Here is a 24,470-nt window from a genome sequence, read left to right as displayed (position 1 = left end):
AGAGTGGTAATTTTTTTTCTTCCAGCGAAAATTCAGTTCGTTGGTCAGTGTTTTTGCAAAATCAGAGTTTGTTTTTAAACTCCTGGGAGTCAGGTTGAACGAAATCAGGTCACTTTTCTTTCCAACCAGCCAAAACATACGGAAACGTACCTAAATACGAGAACTACGAACACGTCAGGTGTGGGTCCTCCACTCTGAGAGCACATAACACGCGCTGGGAAATCCTAACAGCCACCGAAGAGGGTGGCTACCAAATGCTCTGTAGTGACTGGAGGCGCGAGGGCAGGAAGCGGAAGGAGGGGTTTAAGCCAGGTCCAGAACGAAGACCTAATTCTGGAAAGATAAGAGGACAATCCCAGGCGAAAGGCACAGCAACCAGATCGATTTGGTCCGGGCTGGGGGCTTGTCCAACAAGTAACAAGCTTTGGACAGTAGGCTGGGGCCGGCTGGGAGGCCTTCTACATCACGAGTGTGGACTTCAGCCCGAAGGAAGTAGGGGAACACTGAGGGGTTCTTTAGCCCTGAGCTGGGGGGAGCGACACGAAAGTAAGTGGCGGTGTCCTCACAGACAGGCGGGTGGCGACGCTGAGCCCGGGATCGGGTGGCAGGGCCGTGGGACCAGTCCTGAGGATGCCCGCTTTGGCGGTTGTAAAGATTAGAGACCAAACACCCGAAGACAAAGTGACAAAGAGAGATTCATTTCTAGATCACGCCTCTGGCGGACAAAGGACTTTTGCTTACGTGATCTCAGAATAGTTTGTAAAGCACAAGAGTTGTCACATTTCACACGGAAGGAACGAACCGCCGGTTACGAACGGCGGACTTTCGGCAAGGCTTCCCGGGCCACCACCTTCTCCCCGGCCCATCGTTCCTGCTCAGGAGAGGCTTTTTATTCTGCAGCTCCTCTTAAGGAGAGGCGTTCGCGGGTCGCTCCTCTGCTCGGGCTCACCCCCTCGTTAGATGGGCTCGTCCAGTCACACGGCACCCGTCTTCGCACACGACCTGACGTCTGCCGAATCGCACCGCAGAGCTCGGAGGTAACTCGATCCCAGCCCTCGGCATTATTTGTCAGTATTTTGATTTGTGACTCCTCTTGAATTATCTTTTTTTTTTTTTTACACGGTTTTAATTTCAACTTGCTTCAAATCTCTCTCTGAAAGCGAGAGAAGTTTAAAATAGGAGTCTGCGTGACGCCGACAAGAATCCTGTACGACAGACGAGTGTTTTCAGACGAATTTTACCACTCACTCACTCACTCAGTGATTTGTTCAAACATTTATTGAGCACTTTTTATGTGCCAGGCATGGTGCAAGGCGCTGGGTATAACAATGATTAAGACCAAGTCCCTCAAGGAGCTCACAGTCTAATGGTAAACTACTGAGTAAACTGAGGCACAGAGTGGTAAATGATTTACCCAATGAGGTAGAAAGAGCTAGGTTCTTGGACACGTGGGACTAGAGCTGGAGAGAGGGCAGGGTACAACCAACTCATCAAAAGTAAACCCCTTTGATTGAAAAGCGAGGCTGCATACAGAAACGTTACAAAATCTGCTTGCAAAAAGGTGAAAATAGTTTCCAATTTTCATCATGATTAAATTCACGTCTTGCAAAGAATTAAGCCATTACCTGATAGTATTTCTATACTTGCCCCTAAAGCCTCAGGGCCCGCATTAACCGGCTCACACACACTAACCCTGGAGGAAGCTTGAAATCAAGAAGTATCAGATTTCCATTTCAGCACTGGGAACCATATGGAAACACTTTAATTAAATCCACGATGTTCAAACGTCTAGCATATTTATGATACTTCTACATGTAGAAGTTTGGAAAAAACTTTCCTCTAACCCCCATTCTGAGGATTCTAATAAGTTATCGATACCACGGAAATTAGAGAATTTGTCTGTTACTTTCCATATATACATTATTTTGGCTGTACAAGGGTGGAAAGTTTTACTTAGACATATTACATAAGTCATCTAAACATTATACAGATATATACAGAGACATCACGGTTAGACGCCTGTGTATACTCATCCAAGAGCTAATTGCAGACATGAACCCGCGTAAGGCAATTTCCTGCGTGATAATGACACATGATCCTTGAAGGGAAGGGCAGAGTCCACAAAGCACGGTCTGCTTCAGGCCCGACCGCCTTTCTCAGGGATACTCTCCGTGACGGAAGAGTATTATTCAGAGTATTATTTCAGTAGGCAGGGTGTCTATTTCACTGACAAAAAGCAGTGAATAATTATAAAAAGAGTTGTTTTCAAATGCAGAAACCGGAATTACCAGTAAACCTAAGTAGTGAACCCCTCAAAGCCACCACTGGCCTTGATGCTGTCTCGGAGAAGCAGAGAACTTCGTGGATGATTTATTGCTCTGAGAATCGAATCCGATGCATGATTCACCCACACGGGATGCTCCCCAAAACTCCATACACGCATCTGCAAATGCTGTCAGTTGCTCACTTCAAGTAATGCTTCACTTTGCTGTGGTGGCTCTTCTTCTGAAAAGTAACAAACACGGAAGAAATTCTCCTGAGTGAGGGTCTGAAAGGCGGACGGGTAAGCGAACACGCACTTCAAGCGCTTAAAAGAACCCTGAAGAGCCCTGGCCAACAGCCACACCGTTCTGTCAATGGCAGAGGCTCCTGTTGTAAGTCTCCCCAGAGTCGAGCGAGGGCGCACGTGCACCCGCCAGCACCTGTCAGGACGGAGACGGCTTCTCTACCCAGAGGCCGCGCCGGGAGGCACCACCACGGGACCGACCAGATTCTAAGTTTTCGAGATCAAAACTGCACAGCATAACTCTGTTTTTGTTAGAAACAGGCTAAACTACCTTGTCGTTTAACAGTCTGAATTACCTTGTAATTCTTTAACTCGTGTTTTCGTGGCTAGAAAGAGTAAAAATATCCGTAAGGCCATAATATGCATTTGTAACAATATACTAAAAATCATATGTATATACACGAATTTAAGATTCTAAGGATTTTTTACATACACACATATATATTTGTATATACAAATATACAAATTTGTTTTGTATGGTTTTGTAAAAAGCCATCAGAATCTTCAATTTTCCTCATCACGCGCTTGGTATACTTACCTTTATCGGGGTGTTCTGGATGTTTGTTTTTAGATGAAGAGGTGCCCGCTCCTTCAGACACTTTATTACCCGAATGATCGTGTTCCACCTCACATAAATAAACATCGATGGGTCCTTTGGTGCTTCTTATGTGTACTGTGATAGAGTCCTGGTAAAATATAAATAAAACACCATAGAGAAAACATGTCAGGATGTCTGTTCACTGATTATATTTTTTCACCCACTAGAACTGCAAAAGTTTCAATTCAAGGGATGTTGCTGAAAATTTAACTGCGGGTGGTTTTCTTTCTATCGTGTATTTGAGAAAACCACGGACGTGGCCAATTCAAGGGATATTGCTGAAAATTTAAACGCGGGTGGTTTCCTTTCTATCGTATATTTGAGAAAACCACGTACGTGGCTTTAGTCACTTCAGTGTTGGCCAATAAGCCACCGGCCAGCTCACGGAGCTGAAACAGCGACTCGATGGGAGTCATGATGTGACTACTTCAGCACTCAACAGCCCATTTTTCTCTACTCAAGGACTTGACCCCTTCTAGGAGTCGGTCCCTGAGGGTCCACGATCAGTGTCTGGATAACAGAGAAATCTAAAATACCCTGTAGTCTCAAATAAGAAGGGTGTGTTCAGATTTTTTGACCCCTGAGAGGTACTTACTTAACTGAAAGAGCTGTTCTTTCGTCCATGTGAAAAAAATGAGATCCTGACAAAACGTACCTTAGTGACTTAAAAAATATTTAAAAAGTACTGCATATAAAGGACTATTAATTATGATTATTCACATCTTTTGGCTTTGGGTTTTTCAATTTACTCAGGATTAGTTTTTCTGTAAGGTATCAGGAAATAGGGGCTTCTACTGAGAGTTATGCTAAATCATCATCTTTGTGTGTGTGCCAGGACCCCGAAATGAACCAATTTATGCCAAAATCTTAAGGAACGGTTCCAGTTATACATGATTCCTTTGCTGTTTTGACTGGAAGAGGGTTCAACTGTGACAGAGTCCGTTCTCTTCCCCTTTCACGCAGGGAGGCCCGGGCTTGGCACAGACACCGGGGCCCCCTCCTGCCCCACAAACCTCACTGTGATCTCCTAACAGGGCTCGGTGAGATGCGGTCTATCAGAGGGGCTTCTTGGTACCAGACATGTAGGCCAGAGAAAGTACACGTATGCTCAGGCTCTAGATCGCCAGGCCAGGTCTGGTTTGAACGGTATTATTTCACACAACTCAAAAAATATCTCTAAACAAAAGAAACTGTGACGTTGCTCAGAACTGACAGCCAGCCGAGGACTTCCTACTCCACCAAATCAGAGCTGACAAACGTTTTCCGTGAAGGGGCTTGTGGGCCATACGATCCCTGTGTCACAACTACACAACTCTGCCATCACAGACCGAAAGCGGCCAGAGACAATATATCTAAACAAACGGGCAGGTGGCTGTGTCCCAATAAGACTCTGCCTCAAAGCCAGCGAGCCAGATCTGACCTGAAGCCCAACCACCCTGGCACCAGCTCCCCAGCTCTCGCCCTGGATCTCTGCGGGCGGCGGGCTCCCCTGTACGCAGTGTGCTCCTGTCTACTGCTCCCGCTCTTGCCCGACCGCGGAGCAGGGCTGCCCAGAGGGCCCACGCTCCTCAGCCTTCAAACTGGACTCTCAGTCTTGGGCGGGATCAAAAAACCCAGCAAAATCTGGCAATTACGGCCTGAGGCAGCTCGTAGTGCGGGGGGGGGGGGGGGGGGGGGGGGGACCAAAACCCTGTCAGTCACTGCCGAATGGACTATCATGTCCCCGGGTAAGGATGTGTTGAAAGATTAGTGGTTATTTAAAAAAAGTTTGAACATCTCTCAAACGACTCCTATTAAACACAAATGTTGCTTAGGAGACTTGGATTATATCCAGATCTAGAAAAAATAATGAGGAGGCGTCACCAAGGAGTCACAATTTGAGTGTGACTAGGTTAAAGGCTGTCCCCTGACTGACTTATAATACACTGTCAAGTAACAACATGGCGCTCACTCGGACAGTGGTTGGTGGGGATGAAAGGACAGATGAGTGGTAAGAACATTCCTCACTATGAGGGAGGGAAGCCCCTATAGCAACGCAGAGCGGTCACTATGAGCACCGATGGGCCTACAGGCTGTCAGACCTTGATGATCTGTCCCAAGAATGGCCACCTTCCTTGGTCCTGATTCCATCCTTACCAAGCAACCTTCTGATGACAATTATCTTTCAATATAAACTTTCCTGCAAGGGAAAGAGTGTGCTAAGCAGCTGGCGGCTGATAAGCATCTTTTCATTTATACGGCAATATTACATTTCATATTAAATGTGCCACTTAGGGGGCGCCTGGGGGGCTCAGTCAAATGTCCGACTTCGGCTCGGGTCATGATCTCACGGTTCGTGGGTTCGAGCCCCGCGTCGGGCTCTGTGCTGACGGCTCGGAGCCCGGAGCCTGCTTCGGATTCTGCGTCTCCCTCTCTCTCTGCCCCTCCCCTGCTCATGCTCTGTCTTTCTCTCTCAAAAATAAACAGTGAAAAACAATTTTAACAAAATTAAATGTACCACTTAGCGTTCCTGTTTATTCTTTCTTTAGTCTTTCATGAGCTTGGTCAGAGTGAACTTCTAGAGCCTTGACCGACACCCAATCTGGCACTTCAGCAACGGGGCCAATTCTTGGAGATTCCTCTAGCAGGCATTACAATAGGTTATAGCATACTGTGGCACAGTAGGGGCACTACAGCGCGTTATGGTATAGGAAGAGCACACGGACAGAACAATGGTCAAGAACACACTCTGGAGACAAACCATCTGGGTTTGAATGCCGGCCCTGTCGCTTACTGTGTGACCATGAGAAAGTTAATCTTTCTGCGCTTCAGATTCCTCCCCTGTCAGAGGATCGTGATCATGACTGCTGCCTTTGTGGCGTTACGCAAAACAAGCTAAAACGTGCAAAGGGCCTCAAGCGACGTCAGATGTGCAACTACCACGCACATGATGCTTGGGAAGATATTACGACTGCAACACAGCAGCCTGAACAGTTGACCTGCCCCCATTCTTTACAAGGTCTTCTTAAACATGCAGGGATACCTACTTCTCTGGGAGCGGGGACATCCAATCTGGTTTCTGCCGGAGCTTTCACTGCGATAACAATCTGTTCGTGGAAGGCTTGGATGCTGTGAATATCTTGATACGTCACGTACGCTAGTGTAAACGTCAGTCAAGGGTCTCTAAGCAGAATGCTACTTACGGAGGAGATAACTGATCTCTGATAATACACGAATATAAGTGTCATGTTAGAATCTCTGTAGTTTTTATGGGATACAAACTCACAATTAAGGAAAGCAATTAGTAGAAAATCATTTCATGTATAACTCTTACTACTTCATAAACAATTCTTCAGACTTTACAAAATGTTTTACAATATGTATAGCTCAAAGAATTCCTTTAAAGCCTGCCGTCGTGACTACGGTGACAATTTCTGGACAAACTGTCCACATACACGTAACACACACACACACAAAAACCTCAGGTGAAGGTATTTAACTGCTCCCTGCCCCCAATTCCCTCTTCGATGCTAGATCTAACTATGAGAACGTTTGGGGAAAAAATACTCAATTTTGATGAGACTCTCCAAAAATGCAAGGTGGAAAAAAATCTGTAAAAAAGAAAAAAAAAAAAAAAAGTGGCATCAATCTGGGGAATATGTGTTCCGGGACTACCATGTACTCATGGGATTTCCCACATCCCAAATCATCTTCCATCTCACTATGTGAATTTTTTTCTTCTTGTTTTACTGGGTTGAAATGTTACCAATTAAGTGACTTACTGCATTTCCCCAACGTTTTTTTGTGTTTGTTTTTTTTTTTTTTTTTTTTGCTTACTTCAAAGACTTTCTGATTAGGTAGAGGAACAGCATTTATTTCCCTTGTGATAACTATACTGTGAAAATAGGTTTTAACTGATGCAGAGTGTGAGTAAACTCAAAGCATGAAGCAGCTGGGAACCAGTGGCGCCTCACAAAGGTGCAGTGAAAACAGAGCAGTAGGTGGGCCTAGGAGACCCAGGAGAAGACCGCCACCAAAGACAAGTCGGCCCCGCTGGTCCCACGTAGCTACACTGGGCTCTGTGGACCAGAATGGCAGCTGCCGTTTCATCCACTGCCATTTCAATGGCAATGTCACCGTTTCAGAAATAAACCTCAGTGGGGTGCCTGGATGGCTCAGTCAGACAGAACTCGTCCGACTTCGGCTCAGGTCATGATCTCACAGTTCGGGAGAGCCCCGCGTCGGGCTCTGTGCTGACAGCTCAGAGCCTGGAGCCTCTTTCGGATTCTGTGTCTCCCTCCCTCTGTCCCACCCCCACTTGCGCTCCGTCTCTCAAAAATGAATACGTTAATTAAAAAAAAAGAAAAAGAAACCTCAGCTAACAAATTAGGGAAAACCTGAATTTCACAAAAGCCAATTTCACAAAAGAGAGTTTGCTATCTTTACAGCATTCTGACTAAAAAACGAAGCAAGAATGTGTCACTATTTTAATTTGATATGCAAACATGAACCTTGGTACACGGTCTCAATGTAGCATTTGACCTGAACAAATGCCACTCGAAAGAGGAAAAGGCAATATTCTGTGTATGTTTGAGGCTATATTCCTAACTCTTTGGTTACTTCCAAATTTCTAAAGGTCTCATTTTGTATCCTGAGTATATGAATTAAATTCCCAGGCTGACCCTACTATTTAAAGTAACCTCTGCCTTGGAAGGGGAATTTTTTTTTTTTTTTTTTAAAGGACAGAGTTAAAGGATATCTTTCGTTTTCTTTGTCATCTGTTAACTCGAACAACTGCTGGGCACAGTCCTTAATCAGCTCGTCCAAAGCATCTTCCATTGCTGATAAGTCAGAAAGCTCCTCCTGCAGCTTCTTCTGTTGAGGCACCGCCCCAAAATTGCTAAGGTCAGACCCTCTTTAAGAGAAAGGTATTTAAAAAAATAATAATAATGACAAGACAAAAACAAACAAAAAACTCCCTGTGAGTCACCTCCAGGAGATGAAGACACAAGTTAGGTTATTGGAACTTCTCCCGATGTTGACATCAGGCATTTCCCAAAGCGACAGACAAAACTAGCTACTTCGCTTCACTCCTGACCTCCCTGTATTCCAGACAACCATTATTCTTCGTGGAGCTACACTGCTTTCTGTCCCCGTTCTGGTCTCTGACACAGGGATCTGAGGAGACCCAAGGGACCGGCAGAACTCTACGGAGACTGAGTGGCGGGCAAAGCGGACGAAGCACACCGAGCACCGCCCGAGTCAACGAGACCCAGGTTAGGTCCCAGCTCTAGCACTGACAGCAGGACTTTTGAGAAGTTGTAACCTTTTAGTCCCCTGATGACAAACAAGGGGTTCTGACTAAAATGACAGCTCCTCTGATAAAATTGAGGATTCTCCCTAATGTGCATCTTCTATCTGGTTCGAGCTGAATATAAGATTGTATGCATTATTCTTAAAAGATGTATTTTCTTTAGTTATTACTGTCTACCTTATCACAGTGGTTATGATCTGACCCGAGCAACGGATACTCATTGTTTTTCTTCTTCATGAAAAATAATGAGGAAAAAGGCTGTTACTACTTTACCTTTTGCTTGCTACTTTTCAAATCTGATTGCAATTAGCGATTCGGAATGCAATCTGATATTAACCCCTAAGGTGTTATTAATGTTATTTAGCAAACACGTTCAGATTAGAGTTCAATCTGCATTTCTGTATTGCTGAAAAAAATAACTTCCTTTATGAACCCCTTTCCTCTATCAGCAAAGTTCATTATTTAAAACCATTTCATGATCTTTGTTGGGACATCTGTCATTGCCTGAAATGAAATGTATTTATGTGCACTTCGAAGCTGGAACTGTTTCTTACTCTTCCAAAATATTTGCCTGTCAGAAGTATTAACAGCTTTCTTCTCATGCACACACACATCCACATCCACGTGTGTATTAACAGCTTTCTTCTTGTGCACGTATGCACGCACACATCCACGTGTGTATTACAGCTTTCTTCTCGTGCACGTATGCACACACACACCCATGTGTGTATCTACGTCTATGCCATAGGCTTTTTCTCCATGGGATCTTCCTCATCAAAAATAAAGTCTTTAGCAATTGCCTTTTAGACATGGTCCACTGATTTTTATTTTTACATTCAGGACAGTGTGGATCCATAGTCTATCAGACTCATAACCACCTGGGGTAATTAAGAAGGAAGATGAGATTCCCACCTTCCCCCAGAACAAATGAATTACAACTCTTGGAGCAGGAAGCCTCTAAGCGTTTATTACATTACATTGTCTTACGATGACCTTAGCGAATTTCTTCCTGATAGCAATAACCAATTGGAAAAAAATTTCCTAAACAATCAGATGTTTAAGACCTTCTTATGATCTTGAAAAGCAAGTCTTAAAACCGATTATTATTCCATTTAACTTTTCCATAACACCAGAATGACATCCTAGATCTATGGCTTTTATTCAGTCCTAAGTAGGAAAAAAAATAACTTCTGTACCTTGTGCGACAACAAATGAACAAAATTTTTATAGAATCTTTTTCTAGCAAGAAGCCATATCTTACTTTGTTTTGTCCTGTCAAAACACTACAAATACTAGTTTGTTTCAAACCTGGGTATTGTCACTTAAGGAGAAGGAAAAAAAAAAAAAAGCATGAAAAGTTCAAAACCAACTCACATCCATCGAATATGGTTCTTAGACTTTTTTTCAACCAGATCGATTCCATCTAAGACATTGGTGATGTCATATACTCTTCGTTTCCGCACCCCCAGTTTCGTGGCGACCTTGTTTAAGTCGAGAATCCCCCCAGGAGCCGATCTGACAAGATCCATAAATTTTCGAGTTAAATAAACCAGAGATACATCAAAACGAGGTCTCTTCACTTTTAGAGCTTCTGGGAAACAAAACAAACAAATTTGTAAAATTCTCTATAGCATTTCTTTCTCAGCTCATAAAAAAAAAATAATTTATCTCCTCAGTAAGCATAGACACCCATCGAAATTCTACACACTGAACACATCATAGCTGATTTTTATGAACTAGATTTCTCACACCAGATCAAAATGTATCAGCCTATGCCAAGTAAGCAAATGCTTTAGACTTAACAGAGTATCTGAAATATGGAGCCAGGTCCTCTGGACACGGGAATCTGTAGGGGTCTGCGGCCTCTTCTCAAACATAAAGCGGAGAGTTTGCACTTGTACCTACACCACTCTCAGGAACAGGATTAGAATTTTTTTAAGTTTATTTTGAGAGAGAGAGAGGGCACGAGCAGGGGAGCGGTATGGCGGAGGGATGAGAGAGAGAGAAAATCCCAAGCAGTCTCTGCACTGTGAGCGCAGAGCCCACCACGGGGCTCGAACTCAAACTGTGAGATCGTGAGCCGAGCCGAGATTAAGAGACGGATGCTTAACCGACTGAGCCACCCGGGCGCCCCAAGACGTTCTTTATAAAAGCAAAGGCAGAGGCTTGGCTTTTTCTCTTTTAATACTTAAAATGTTCCTGTACGTGTCAGTGTAACCCTGATGGAAGTTTCTGTAAGAGCTCAAACTGGTCTTCCATTAGAACAATTAAGACATATCTTGAGGAAAAGCAAAAGTCTTCAAACTGATTATTATTCCATTTTTAAATATTCACTAGCCTATGTTAACAGGTAAGCAAATAAAGGGGGGAAAATGTCTTTAATTCCCTCCATCCCTCACCTACCGTGATTTTGGTTTTTCATACATGCCCGGCCCCCTCCACACACAGACATACACCTATCTGTCAATATGTATACGTGACTTTTAAAAACAAAAGAACAGACTATCCTCTAGCATGGTGTTTTAACTCAACATCGTGAACATCGTCGCTTGTCAACAAATGTATTTCAACGTTATTCTGAAGGGCTGCGTGATAGTTCACTTCATGGAGTATTTGCTACGCTTACTCCGATACTGGAAATTCCAACTGTCTCCAACTTTGCTGTTTTGCCCAATACTTCAATAAATCTCCCTGCAGCTAAATTTCTGTCTGCATCTTTGTCTCCTTCCAGTAAGTTCTGCGGTTTGGAACTGATGGGTAAAAGGGTACTTTGAGGCGTGTGAACATGTGCTGTTACACCTGCTAGCCTACCGATTTCACACAGTGCATGAGGGCCTCAGCACTGAGCATTACGTTCCTTTCATCTTTCCCTAATTTGATACTAAAAAACAAGTTCTTGTTTGGTGTGCAGAGTAAATAGTTTCAGGAATCATGGAGCTGCCCTTTTGGGGTGGAGAATATGATCTCTCCTTTCTGCTACTTTCACAGCATACAATGACCAGTACGCTTCAGAAGAAATATTCATGCTATCTTCAATCGGAAATTCCCGTGTTCAGAATCTCTACAATGTCACATTCAGTTTAAAGGCTGTTGGTGGTTACTCTAAGAACACAAGTATGTATTTTATAATACACATGTCTTCTCTGTGGAGACCACTTCTACACTTTGGATTAAATGGGATTAGGGAGGAATGAAAATTTCATTTAAATTAGAAGTCATAATTCTACCAAAACCCATTGAAGACTACAAAAGAGAAATTCTAACTTTATTAGGGTTTTTTTTAATGTTGATTTATTTGTTCTGAGAGGCAGCGAACAAGCACGAGTTGGGGAGAGGTGGGGAGAGGTGGGGAGAGGTGGGGAGAGGTGGGGAGAGGTGGGGAGAGGTGGGGAGAGGTGGGGAGAGGTGGGGAGAGGTGGAGAGAGGGAGAGAGAGAATCCCAAGGAGGCTCCGTGTTCAGTGCAAAGCCCAATACGGGGCTCGATCCCACGACTGTGAGATCGTGACCTGAGCCCAAATCAAGAGTCGGCTGCTTGGCTAACTGAGCCACCCAGGCGCTCGAGAAATTCTAACTTCAGAAAGCATAAATCTAATCACCCTCATTACTAACAAAACATGGTCTTACAAGCTCAGGATAAGTACACTGCCACCATGTTAGTCACTTTAGAGAGAACAGATGTTAACTGAAAACCTAGAATATGATAGTTGCTGAAAGAACATAAACATGACTTAAAAAGGTCTTCAAACTGAAGATGTTCCCTAGTCTATTAAGGAACTCGATCACAACGCCCTGAGGTCCGTGCTAAGAGAGGTGTCCAAGCTGCCTGAGAAGACGAGACGAAACCTAACCGGCACGGGAAGGAAGGAAGTCCTCACAAAGGGGATGTGTGGGCAGAGGACACGAACGTGAAGAGGAGGGTGTCTCCCCTCTTGACATTGGGCAAGGGGCTTAATGAGACAGAGGAAACAGCACGTCGAAAGACAGAGCTGTGTCTGAGGACAGGTGTATGTAGGGAACCCCCAGCAGGCAGAGCTTCAGCGATGGGTGAGGGCGGCAGCTGGAGGCCCAGGCCGCCCGTGGGGCAAGAGACAACGTGCAAGGGCCCCGTCTTTCCACCTGGCCGCTCTCCACGGCCTCGCTCCTCTTAAGGATCTGAGGTGGCTTATAAATTTAACACAAATAAGTAAAATGAAATACACGAGGAGTCGGAGTTTTCTCTGTATGTAACAGAACATCGTGGAAGAATTCCGGTTGAGGGAGGTCCCGATCCCATTTCTGTGTTAGGAAAATCACACCGGCAGCAGCGTGGAAGAGCCTATGGGCAGACAACCTACTCAGGAGGCTATCCCACCACATCAGGCAGGGAGAGACGGAGAGTCTACACTAGAAGCAGGGGTCTAGCCCCGTGCTTACAACTAGAGGTGAAGTCAGAGAGGTGGGGAATTGAATCCCAACTGAGCAAGTCCTTTGACCTCTCTGGGCCTCAGTTTACTCAACTATAAAAAATGTAAAACAATCCACGCTTACGCTTTAAAGGGTTGTAGTGATAATCCATGCAAAGAGCTTAACACAGCTCGTACCGTACGAGCTCGACATGTGTTAGATGTCACCGTGAGGTGGTGCTGTGGGCCGGACGGAGGACACGCTTCACAGGTAAAACGGACCAACTACAGGTGAGATTGTGGCAGGGGCCGAGGAGAAATTAGGGCTGATATTAAGATTTATCTGGGATCTATGCACTGTCCATCCATCGCGGTTAGGACCAAAATTAAGAGAGAATCAGGGGTGGGGCGTTCTACGGTTATAATTTCCAGAAGGATAGGGAACTAGAGCAATGGGCACTTCGCCTCCTTTAACTGACTCTGCGCCCTGGTCCGTGGCAGAGGTGGGAGACAGCAAAGGGAGTCCCAGGAATCTGGAGGGCAAAAGACTGGTTCTCCTGACTGTGGTCAATGGCCTTCAATTCTGCTGACAGCAACACGTAATCGCTCTCACAGAACTTCGAGAAAACACCCTTAAACACAGACCATTCATTCATTCAGAGCATATGTATGCAGGGGAGGCGCAGAGAGAGACAAGAGACACAGAATCCCAAGCAGGATCCACACTGTCAGCACAGAGCCTGATGCTGGGTTAGATCTTATGAACTGTGAGATCATGACCTGAGCTGAAATCAAGAGTTGGACGCTCAACCCACTGAGCCACCCAGGCACCCCGGACCATTCCATTTTTAAAATGCATTTCCCTAAGCAGCAAAGAATAAACTCACATTTGTTTACACTACTCAGCCCACAACCTCACAAGTGTTTGCTGAAAATCAATGTACAAATACATTTTCAGTTTTGAATCAACTTATGTACATTTAAAATAAATCATTTAAACCATATGAAGTTCAAACTACAAAACCTAAAACCTATTTAGGAATCAACTTACTTCTCATGGACACATACTGTACATTATCTTCTAAGTTAATCCTTATTTTTGATGGCTGGAAAAAGGAAAAGACAGAAATGTAAATTAGTAATTTAAAAACAATGATGCGAATGAAAAAAATGCAAATGAACAGCATTTACTGGAAAATATAGAGGTTTTTATTCTCCCTGGGGTGATGACTTGGATGCGAGAAAAGCACTCTTCCTTCTAAGCTGTCACCACCCTAACTGTACTCGTGACTGGCAGGGTTCATGGAGTTAAGCTTCTGACGCTGCACGGGCTTCGGTAAGGATGGACATTAAGTAGTTACAGAATGGGTGGAGGAGAAATACGAATGAGAAATTATTACTGAATAGGCATTACTCTAGCATCTGTATCAGGTACTGAGAATAAAAAGGAATATGAAGATGATTAGGACACGGTCTCTGATGCTGGAAAGCTCAGCAGAGGTGCAGAATAGGTCTAAACCAGGCAATGCTCACCCCTTGCTATCTAAGTGTAACGGCTCTAAAAAATTTGCTCACAAGCTTTCACAGGTGGCCATGCATTTCCACTATAATTAATGTAAAAACAGCATTTATTTCTTTAATTAAAAATTATTTATTCTTTTTTTTTTTTAGTTTATTTATTTTGAGAGAGAGTGAGCACGCACGCATGGGAGGGGCAGAGAGAGAGGGAGAGAGACAGAATCCCAAGCAGGCTCCATGCCTAGCCTGGAGCCCGACTTGGGGGCTCAATCCCATGGCCCTGGGATCATGACCCGAGCCAAAATTAAGAGTTGAACGCTCAACCAAATGAGTCACCCAGGCGCCCCCAGCAGCGTTTCTAATAATGGAAAACAACGTATGCCACATAACTAGAAACCTTGGTGTTAGACTAATTAAAAAAACCACTTCTTTTAAATTCTTCAAACAACCAGGAAATGAGTACTAGTTCTGCTACCAATGACTATCATCTTATCAGGTGTCTAGAAGCTATGAAAGTTTACGTAAACTGCTAGTAAAACATTTGCCACGTGCTTACAAACTGTTTTTGCAAAAAAATAAAACATTTAGATAAAGCCATGTAAACAAAAACCTGTATTAGCCTCATGCTTACAACAAAGTACAATGACGACAGGAGCCTCCAGACAGGCCGTGATCAGGGTCGGCTCTTGTCAAGTGAAAAAACTCGCCCCCAAACTGGCTGTAGCAAAACTGGCATAAGAGAAGAATCAACAGGAATACTGTGGATGCACCCGGAGAGGGATATCAGAGAAGCATTCACAAGGAAGGGGATCCCCAGCTGGGCCTTGAAGGACAAGCCAGATTCTGCCTGAACCTGTGGGAGCTTCCCGAAGGAGGGAAAAGATAGGATTGATTCCTAGTGCAAGAAATGAAATGAACCCAAAGTACGAAAATACAAATCGCATGGCACCTTTTGCACACCGACCCGTGTGGCTGGTGCAAGACTGACTTGACACGGAAGTCGGAAGGGCAGGCGGAACCACCCTCGACACAGACACGGAAGTCACGCTAAGGAGTGTGCGCTAAGGAGTCACGGCAGTGAGGACGCCCGGCAGATTTCTGAATGAGAACGTGACATACCCCAGCTCACGGTGTAGGGATGGAAGCACGGTGGCAACACAGCAAAAAGACTGGGGGGTGAGGAAGCCTAAAGGCAAGGTGGACGGACGGCTCAGAAGCTCTTTGTCTGCCTCAGCATTAAGGACCAATCTTTGCCACGACGATCTCCCTGCCATTTAGGACAAGATTATAGCATCTACCAGCAAGTGAACCTCGTATGGACTAACTCTACTGACAGAGAATTCTGCTAGAAGATGAACTCAGCTGTTAGGATTTCAGGGAAAACGCAGACCTGCTGGGCTGTGCAAAACCAGAGTTGGGAAGGCCCGTCTCGGGGGCGGGCCTGGGCCTGACGAGCCCCGCTAAACAACAGCAGTGATTTGCAAACACGGTGCCCACCGCTGAAACGCTGACGGGCAGTCCTAGTAAAGGACACAGATGAATGTGACCCACAGTCATTGCTATTTTTACATTTAACCCTTCTGCTAAAAGTGTACGAGACAGCGTTGATCGTGGCAAGATTCTTAAACGACAAATAACCCGTCTTCATCACACTGCTTTGCAACATATAAACAAATACCCTAAACTCTTCTACATTCCTAAGAGAGTACGCAGGAAACACAGAAAGGGTTAACGCCACTGCGCTCGCGGGTGCCGTGCCACAAATAGACTGCTGCTCTTAATTGAGAGTAGCAAGGCCAAGGCCTACGTACGAGTACTCGACGGCATCCTAATTGGCTCTCTCGGTATCTGCTTGCCACAGATTTCAGAAGGGCCTCTTCTCTGCTCCCTTCTCTCTCGTCCTCTTGTCGAGACGGCTGCCGTTCCCAGGCTGGCACAGGGATAATGCCTCAATCGGGCACAGCAGCGGGAGCAAGGACAGCTTTCCTCACCACACGTGCAGCGGCACCACCTGGTCTACGCCGAGACCTGCAGGAGAGCAGACTCCAACGACAGCCATTGTTTCTTCCTTTTGACTATGAAAACACGATCTCTTTACCTTGGAGGAATCACAACAGTATCATAGCCCCTTGGGGGAGACATCCTAGACGTATAGACCCGACAGTGTACAATTTCGGAGACTTCCAAAGCGTCCACAGTGACGACACGTTCATCTCCTTCACATTCAAAATAGTTCTTGGCTTAAGACTGGCTTCAGGACTACCAGTCACATGACTTCGTAGACACTGAGAGATGCCAGTCTTTATCCGAAACGCAGCGTGTTGATGGAATTTTATTGTCCATTTTCCAAGCTGCTGTGAAGATTAAAGGAAATCCCGTAAACTGTGAAATCCTCGGCGAGCCTAAGACACTATTACCCTTCTGCGTTTTGAAGCGGAACAGTGCCTGGCACATGTGAGCACTTGGCAAATGTTTGCTAACATCTGAAGTTGAAAGGGTACCTCGTCACAGAGGACTTCAACTGGTAAGTAACTCAGAGCCCTGAGACATGAATATGTAAGACACGGGGACACAGGGTGAAGACACGCTCTTCCGTACCCCATTAATACGGATCCCCGAGAGATGCTGGGGTGCCCTTTGCTGTTTCCTAATACAACATGTGTCACCTGGCTACCCCAGCAGCTACTCCAACTTTGGTCAACGGTTTTCAGTAAGGAGGCCAGGAGCTTTTCTGGGAGTAGAAGGGACTTGATAGGACTCCTTTTGAAGTGGCTTTAAAATCAGCATGAACGTTTCCTCACAGAAAAGTTGGTGAGCTATTTAAAAAAAAAAAAAAAAAAAAGGAACTGAAATGCCACCCCTGCACTTGACCCCGCGTTACTGGAGTCCCTCGGTGCAGAGCAGTGCGCCTTGGCCCCGGACGGAGACCGGCGACACTCTACTCTCTTGTGCGGACCCAAGTGCGGGCCCGGGAACGGAAACAGGGCTGGAGTGGAGGGGGCTCCCCCTCAAGGTCAGGAACAACGGAGCCCCTCTCAACGGGGGACTGTCCAAGCTCCTCTCAGGGACACCCGTTTTCTTTTTCTGTTGAAATAATCTCAGCCTTCGTACAAGATGCAGAAGAATTGCTACATCCCCTTCATCCAAATCCCCCAGGTGTTCACGTTTTACTACATTCGCTTCACCGCTTTTTCCTCTGTGGACACACGACATTTTTCCTTGAATCAACTGGGACCAAAGTGCAGACCCTCAGACAACCCCGTGTGTATCTCAAGGATATTCTCTTACACGGCCACCGTACAGTCACCAAAGTCTGTTCAAACTGAACAGTTTTGAAAGAAACTGTCGGCAGAACCCTGGGCGCCGCGGTGAAGCTTCCAAAGGAGGCGAGGACTGCGCCGTCAGACGCCGGGAGGGAGACCTTGGTTGTTACGCGAAGACGGGACACTCACCGTCCACCGCACTTCCGCGGGAAGCAGATGCTAACGGATGCGGGTAATCTGAGATTTCCCTACAACGGAGGAAATCTGGCACCTGTCTCTCCCTGCAGCGCACAGAATGAGAGAGAGAGAAATCGAGGAAAGGACTGTTAAACGAAAAGGAGCCAGGACTTAAAGCCTTTAAAAATTCTCAGCTTCTCCAGAAGCTCAGAGTAAGAAATGACTTCTGAGAAAGACCAAATCAAAGGCATAAAGAAGAAGGTGAGGGTGTGACTGCACAGCTTGGGGGTAAGACACCCAGTAGATCAAAGCGGGCGCCTCACAGCACTGCACAGTCACATAAAAGGCCTTGACGGAGATGAAGGACGAGCCCCACACATCCTCCAGATCGAAGCCGGGGCCTCTCGGAAGGCCCGGGGCACCGTCCATCAGCCATTCGAGCAGGAGCTCGAGCTAGAGGAGGGTTTATCCTGAAGAAAGGTGGGACTTGTGTCCGCTGGGTGAGCCGCAACAGGATTCACAGGAGGTCCACGCCGTGTCTGAGAGAACCGTATCAGCGAAAACACCGTCAGCTTGGACTAAAAGGGACACAGAATGTTTAAATCGAAAAGAGGTGACTCAACACCCCAAATTCTACTGCCAGGAAGCAGGCCGAAAAAGTCACTCTGTTACAAATAGGCATTTCCTTTCATGAGGAAGAAAGGAAGACACACACAGTGGAACCAACAGCCCAGAGAGTCGAGCTGGGAGCAGAGAGAATTGCTCCCAGGCCCTGGAACCTAACCAAGAAATTCCTAACGTTTCCCAAGCTGACTTTCAGAATTGCTCCGGACCAGTTCCAGTTACCTTCCCCTGTGACTCCCGTCTCCTCCCCTGGGAACAGGAAGGTCTGCGGCAGCTACCCGGTCTGTCCCAGCAGTGTGGGCTGGGTGTGGAGGGAGGAGGGTCGGACGACGGTCTTTTTAGTTTCCCTGGCCTGGAGACCCGGAGAAGCAGGACTGAGCTGGGTTTCAGGAACTGGATTCTTCTTTTATTCTGTGAGCAGAAAACCTGTTCTTGTAAGGCTCAGAGTGTCCCAGATTAGGCCAGCGGGAGCCTTTGCAAAGTGGTTCCTGTGCAGGGCACTTACTCTGGACCTTTCCAGCGTCCTTACGGCGGCAGTCCTCCCATCCCTGCGGGGCGAAGCTGCCCAGGCCACAGCACAGACCGCGGCTTCCGGTTCTGCCCCACCGTGGGCTGAACCACGTCTCCGTTCCTCTAAGGAAGTCTCTCTGAGAGCTCACTCTCGGGTAATCTCCCTGAGGGATGACGGGGGACAGCTCAGTGGTAGTCACATCCCAAGAACTTTCCCTTTCAATCCTCACACAGTTTCTGTGCCCCATTTGTTGACTGAATACCCAGCCTGGGAAGCGAATGGAGAAGGCAGAGGCCGCCAAACTTGAAAGATCAGCACGACCGATCTGGGTGCACACAGCTCTCTAGGAACCGGGAGCTCCTGACAGGCAAGTCAGAACATCCGAGGCTGTTTTACCAGTCCCACATCAAGTCCCACATCTGAAGACTACGCAGGAAATTATAATTTGAGATCGCAAAGGACAAAGAAAAGAGAAAAGGTCATTTTAGGGACTAAAATCTTAAGCATTGCCTCTAAATTGGTTAAGAATTTCTCTATACAGATGCTTCTTTGTACCGATTGCCTATTTGGGGGAGCCCTACTCCTTTAAGAGCTCTTGGGAAACAGACCATTAAACAAGGGGTTTGCATTCACCTCACTCATTCGATTTTCCCTTACTTTTCAATGTGCAGACTAAGTTCCACCTCCAACCAACCCTACCTTCTCCCTTCTCTAAATTCCAACAGTTTTTCAAGCCATTTACCTGAGGAACATCACTCAGATACATAATAACTAATTTTTGCACAGCTATATAGTTTGTTAAACACTTCCAGTCACTAGGCAGTTAAAAAACAATGAGGTAGTTGTTTACAATCAGAAAAATAAACACACATTCAAACATTTAAGTACCTACTTCATCCATCCAAGAACTATTTACCAAATCCTTTTGTGAGAGGCACCACACCGCTGTGTATGAAATGGACAGAGTCACTGAACTCAGGGACCTAAGAGCCATACTTTGCAAAGACAGGGTAGGCACAGGGTGCTTTAGGAGCACAAAAGGAGTGCCTAACCTAGTCTTGAGACATCAGGAAAGGCTTCAGACGAGGGACCTCTACATCTAGACCTGAAAACCAGGGCAGGTAACAAGAAAAAGTAAGTTTTGGAAGGGGGAGTATGTACATGTAGGAATCCAAAAGAATATGGAAATTTGGAAATCTATTAACTACAAGCAGTTCAAAGAAGATAACACCAGGAACTTTATTATATTAAGAAGTTTCTACTCTATTCTGAGAGCACTAGGGAACCATGATTGATTAGGCCAAACAACATGATCAGAAGCATGCTTTAAAGACCATTATAGACGGTTACTGTGTGGAGAACATATAGAAAAGTCTGGGGGGCTAGACCAGAAGCAGGAAAACATTGCAACAATCTTAAAGATAGATGGGTACAGGCGGCAACTATTGCTGATTAGTTTCATTAGATCGGGAGGGGAGAGGGGGTCAGTTTGGAAAAGGGAAAAGGCAAGGATGATGCCTAAAAGATGCTAGTTTGGACAATATGGTGGGTGTGGCACCATTTATGAAGATGCGACACAGCAACGTTGCTGCCTGCTTAGGCCAAGATGATCATGAATTCAACGCTGGATAGGAGTTTGAAATCTAAGTAGAGCCGTCGAGTAGACAGTTGGAAAACTCTGAGCTGAATTGAGAGATTTGGGAGTCATTAGGATGCGGCAACCGAAACTACCAGAGTAGATAAGAATATCTAAGACTTCAAGGGATGTGTGTATCTTCTGCTATTAAATACGAAATTAAGTGGTCTTTCGATGGGGAGAGTTGTATCAAATTCTCAAAGGGGAAGACCCGCCAATAGAGATGGTAATAAAGAATGGACCAGAAATCCTAGGAGGGGTGAATGACGTCCCACACGAAGAATGAATGCGTAGGGAGGGTAGAAGAAAACCCCAAATAACACGGGCATGTAAGGAACGTGGAGAAGAAGAGGAGTTTGCAGGGGAGCACAGGAGAGACCAGATGACTACATCTGGAGCACCGCGAGCAGGTTGCATCAAAGAAGCGACTCAAAGAGAGTTTCCAACAAAAGCAAGACATCCGTTGGTCGTGTCAAAACTACAGAGATAAGGAGTCAGACATCTGCTGGAACTGACAAGGTTGTTGGCAACCTTGGTTAGAACAGTCTTAGAGCTGTTCTCAGGGCAGAGCACCCCCTCCCCGGTGGTAATAACAGTGAGCAGTGGACACAGGGAATCCAAACAGTTCTTTGGAAAAGTTTGGAGGGAAGATACAGTAGGTGAAAGGGCAACTACAATGAAAGGAAGTCTCTTTTGAGATGGGGAAATATTTAGGACGCAGTTTAAGTACGTAGTCAAGAATTCATCATCACGGGTCGGACATGGTGAGGTTAAATCCAGGCTTTCCCAGGCACGATCTAATCACTGGCAAGTCGCTTAACATCTCCAAGTCTATTTTGACAAACGGAGAACAAGAATAGTAATGTCTCGGGACTGCTGTGAAGAATTAAATGAGACTATGCTCACAAACTATTTTTGAGGACTGAGTCACCATGGGGATTGGGCTTAATATTAACTTCAGCAAACATTTAGCCATTACGGGAAGAAACAAGCAGAGAAGTTGAAAACACGGGGAGAAACAGAAAATGATGAATTCATCAACGCCTCTGAGAACCAAGGATAATATACTGCTTGTAGCCTAGAGCAAGAATAGAGGAAATTAACCTTACGCAGGGAGGGAGCACAAGCTTCCTTAATTTGCTGAATGGGCAGCTGCGGGGTGGGAAACGTAGTGTGCACAAGGTTTTAAATGGCCGCAGTTAAGAGACTGGGAGAGGAGAAGGAAGAAAAAAAACCAAACACGTTGCAGAAATATAGCAAGGATCCAGTGCTGGTAGAAAAACAGGGCTTTACAACGCGATGCTGGGCAATATTCTCCAACAGCGCTGCGCAGCCCCGAGGTAACAGCCTGTAAGACTGACGACACGTTTGGGAGCAAGTGTTGAATGGGAAGGCGAGAGAGTTCACGTGAATGACCGACCAGCCTGCGGGAGAGCCGGGGAGACCGACGAGCAGCCAGGAACCCGGCCCAGAGGGAACTCACGACCCAGACGACTGTGGGTCCGGCTTCCCCGCGAAACGAGAGCAGGCGGCCGGGCCTGGGACCCGCCCCCGCCCCACCCCGCGCCGCGCCAGGGCCCCCGGCGCTCCGGGCACGAGCCACCCCCGGGGGCTTACCAGCAGGCCCTCCACGTTGATGGGGTCGCGGCACCGGCGGCGCACCGTCTCCTCCGCCGGGTCCACCAGCAGGCTGGGCAGTTTCCGCGCCGGCCGCTGCTGACTCATGCTGCCCAGCCGGCCGCCCCTCGCCTCGCACCCCGCGAGCTCTCCCGCCTTCTCCCGCTCCGGCCGGGCGCCGCCCCCAACGCGCCGGTTCCCGGAGGCCGAGCACGAACCGGGCCTGCAGCTTGCTCGGAGGCGCCGCTGCCTACGCCGGCCCGCGAACGAACGCGCCACTGCCCCACGACCTGGGGAGCTACGGAGCAGGCCGGAGGAGAGCAGGGCGACCCACGGTTCTCAGGACTCCAGGCCCGCCATCTTCCCGCATGCGCAGTGCGCCGCCCCCAGTGCGCATGCCTGCCGCGGCCGGAGCGCTCCCAGGCCCTAACCCTCTCCCGCGGCCGGAGCTCGGGAAAGCCCGGACGCGAAATCCACGGAGAGGATGGCAAGGGGGAGGAAGAGGTGGAGCGGGAATTTCAGAAGAAGGGAACGGGGCCAGAGAAGAGAGGCCACGGGTGTGTGTGTTTGGGGGCGGGGGGAAACGCAGTTGTGGACACATTGTTGAAGCTTCTGAGCGCACGGATGTTCATTTAATCTTGAGCTTCCTCTGCACACCCCGGGCACTTGCCCCGTGTTGATGCTTAGTAAATGGTAACCAGACCGTGGTGCAATTGTCTACTTACGAGCGTCTTTCTTTTTCTTTCTTTCTTTCTTTCTTTCTTTCTTTCTTTCTTTCTTTCTTTTTTCTTTCTTTTTCTTTCTTTCTTTCTTTCTCTTTCTTTCTTTCTTTCTTCTCTCTTTCTTTCTTTTCTTTTTTATTGTTTCCTTTCTTTCATCTGATGAATAAATAAATGATTATCTGTCGTGTCAGACATCGTGGTGGGCACAGGAGATATCCATCGGAGTTTGGCACAGACTCAATCTCGTCTTCCGATGGAGGAACCAGATAAACAGAACATTTAAAACATTTAAAGTGTAAAGCTGGAGTCAGAAAACGTGTTTTCGAATACCAGCTTCTCTCCTTATTCAGTTTACAAGATCCTAAAACGTGCCTCAGTTTCCTCATTTGTTAAATGGGAATAATGACAGTAAGTTTGTTGTGAAATGAATTAACTTATTTAGAACAAGGACAAACACATATTTGGGATAAAAAGGTAAGGCAATGTGGTTCAGCACAGGGTAGAGGGCAGCCCCCGAGCCTCATGGTAGTTAGACCCCTGGGGGTTTCTACCCAGCCTGAGGGGGGGGGGGGAGGGGGGCAAGGCAGGCTTCCAGAGGAAGTTGGCTCCCCACTAGATTATAAACTCCTCCAAGCAGAGGCATTCTATAATCTTTGTATGACCAGCATCTAGCACAATGTGTGGCAAATAAATAGTAAGAGCTCAGTAAATGTTTGCTAAATGAATGGCTTGAAATAAAGAATAACATAAGGGCTAAGTGTCTAAAAGACTGGATTTTGTTGCAGAATGGAGAATTTCCCAGAGTGGTTAAAACATGCCTTTATACCCACCAGAGTCCCTGAGAAGGCAAGTCCTGGAGACCAGAAATAAATGTTTTTCATAAAAAGACATAAGCCAGCATTTGCTATATGTTCGGCGTTCTGCTAAATGTTCTGCATGCATTTTCGCATGTAAAGCTTATATCAAAACGGAAAGTTGTTTTCCCGCTCAATGTATAGATTAGGAAAATGAAGACTAGCGAGATTGCAAACGTCACCCAGGGTCCCGGGGAAGGCGGCGGTTCGAGGCAGGATTTGACTCCATAGCTGATTAGTTCATTTGGTATGCCGATCCTTGAGAAGATAATTGGAGACCGCCTAGATTGTGTCCAGCTAGAGATGCTGTTGGGTGAGTAAAGGTGGAGTGTGGGTCAGGATGGGGGTGGCAGGGACTCCGGGCTGAAGACAGCACGAGAACGGTTGTGGAGAGCCAGGCAACGACACTTGGCTTCAGCGCGAGACTTAATCATTCACACGTTGTTGGAGCAAGAGCCTGGCACGGAGGAGGTGCTGCAGGGGAGTCCAGTCTGCCAGGGACCTTACTTTGTGCTGCAGCTGTCCCCAGCCTGGGGAGACACATCACTAGAACACAGAAGTACCATTGGAATGTGCATCACATGCTATGGGAGCACAGAGGAGGAAGAAAAAAGGAACCGGAATTTCGTGGAAATTACAGGTGTTTTTTTTTTTTTACACATCTCCCTGTGAGGTAGATATTTCTAGGCTACGTTGCAGATTAGATAC

At 46.4% G+C, this 24,470-nt stretch overlaps 1 protein-coding gene across 1 annotated transcript; it reads right to left on the bottom strand.

Annotated features, from left to right (window-relative positions):
* Nucleotides 1-1,263: 1,263 nt before the first annotated feature.
* E2F6 (E2F transcription factor 6) lies at nucleotides 1,264-22,566 on the bottom strand. The gene is made up of 7 exons (XM_019451828.2): nucleotides 22,187-22,566; nucleotides 13,892-13,946; nucleotides 9,832-10,048; nucleotides 7,903-8,058; nucleotides 6,191-6,305; nucleotides 3,105-3,252; nucleotides 1,264-2,505 (listed from the first exon to the last, which is right to left on the bottom strand). Exons 1-7 carry the CDS (start codon nucleotides 22,292-22,294, stop codon nucleotides 2,456-2,458), a joined length of 849 nt encoding a protein of 282 aa, XP_019307373.2. The 5' UTR covers nucleotides 22,295-22,566; the 3' UTR covers nucleotides 1,264-2,455.
* Between the last annotated feature and the right edge of the window lie 1,904 nt (nucleotides 22,567-24,470).

Source organism: Panthera pardus, unplaced genomic scaffold, assembly GCF_024362965.1.
Source record: "Panthera pardus isolate Hobbes unplaced genomic scaffold, ASM2436296v1 HiC_scaffold_26, whole genome shotgun sequence".
Lineage (NCBI taxonomy): Eukaryota > Metazoa > Chordata > Mammalia > Carnivora > Felidae > Panthera > Panthera pardus.
Note: the sequence above shows the minus strand (reverse complement) of the source record. Positions and strands in the feature narration are given on the sequence as shown.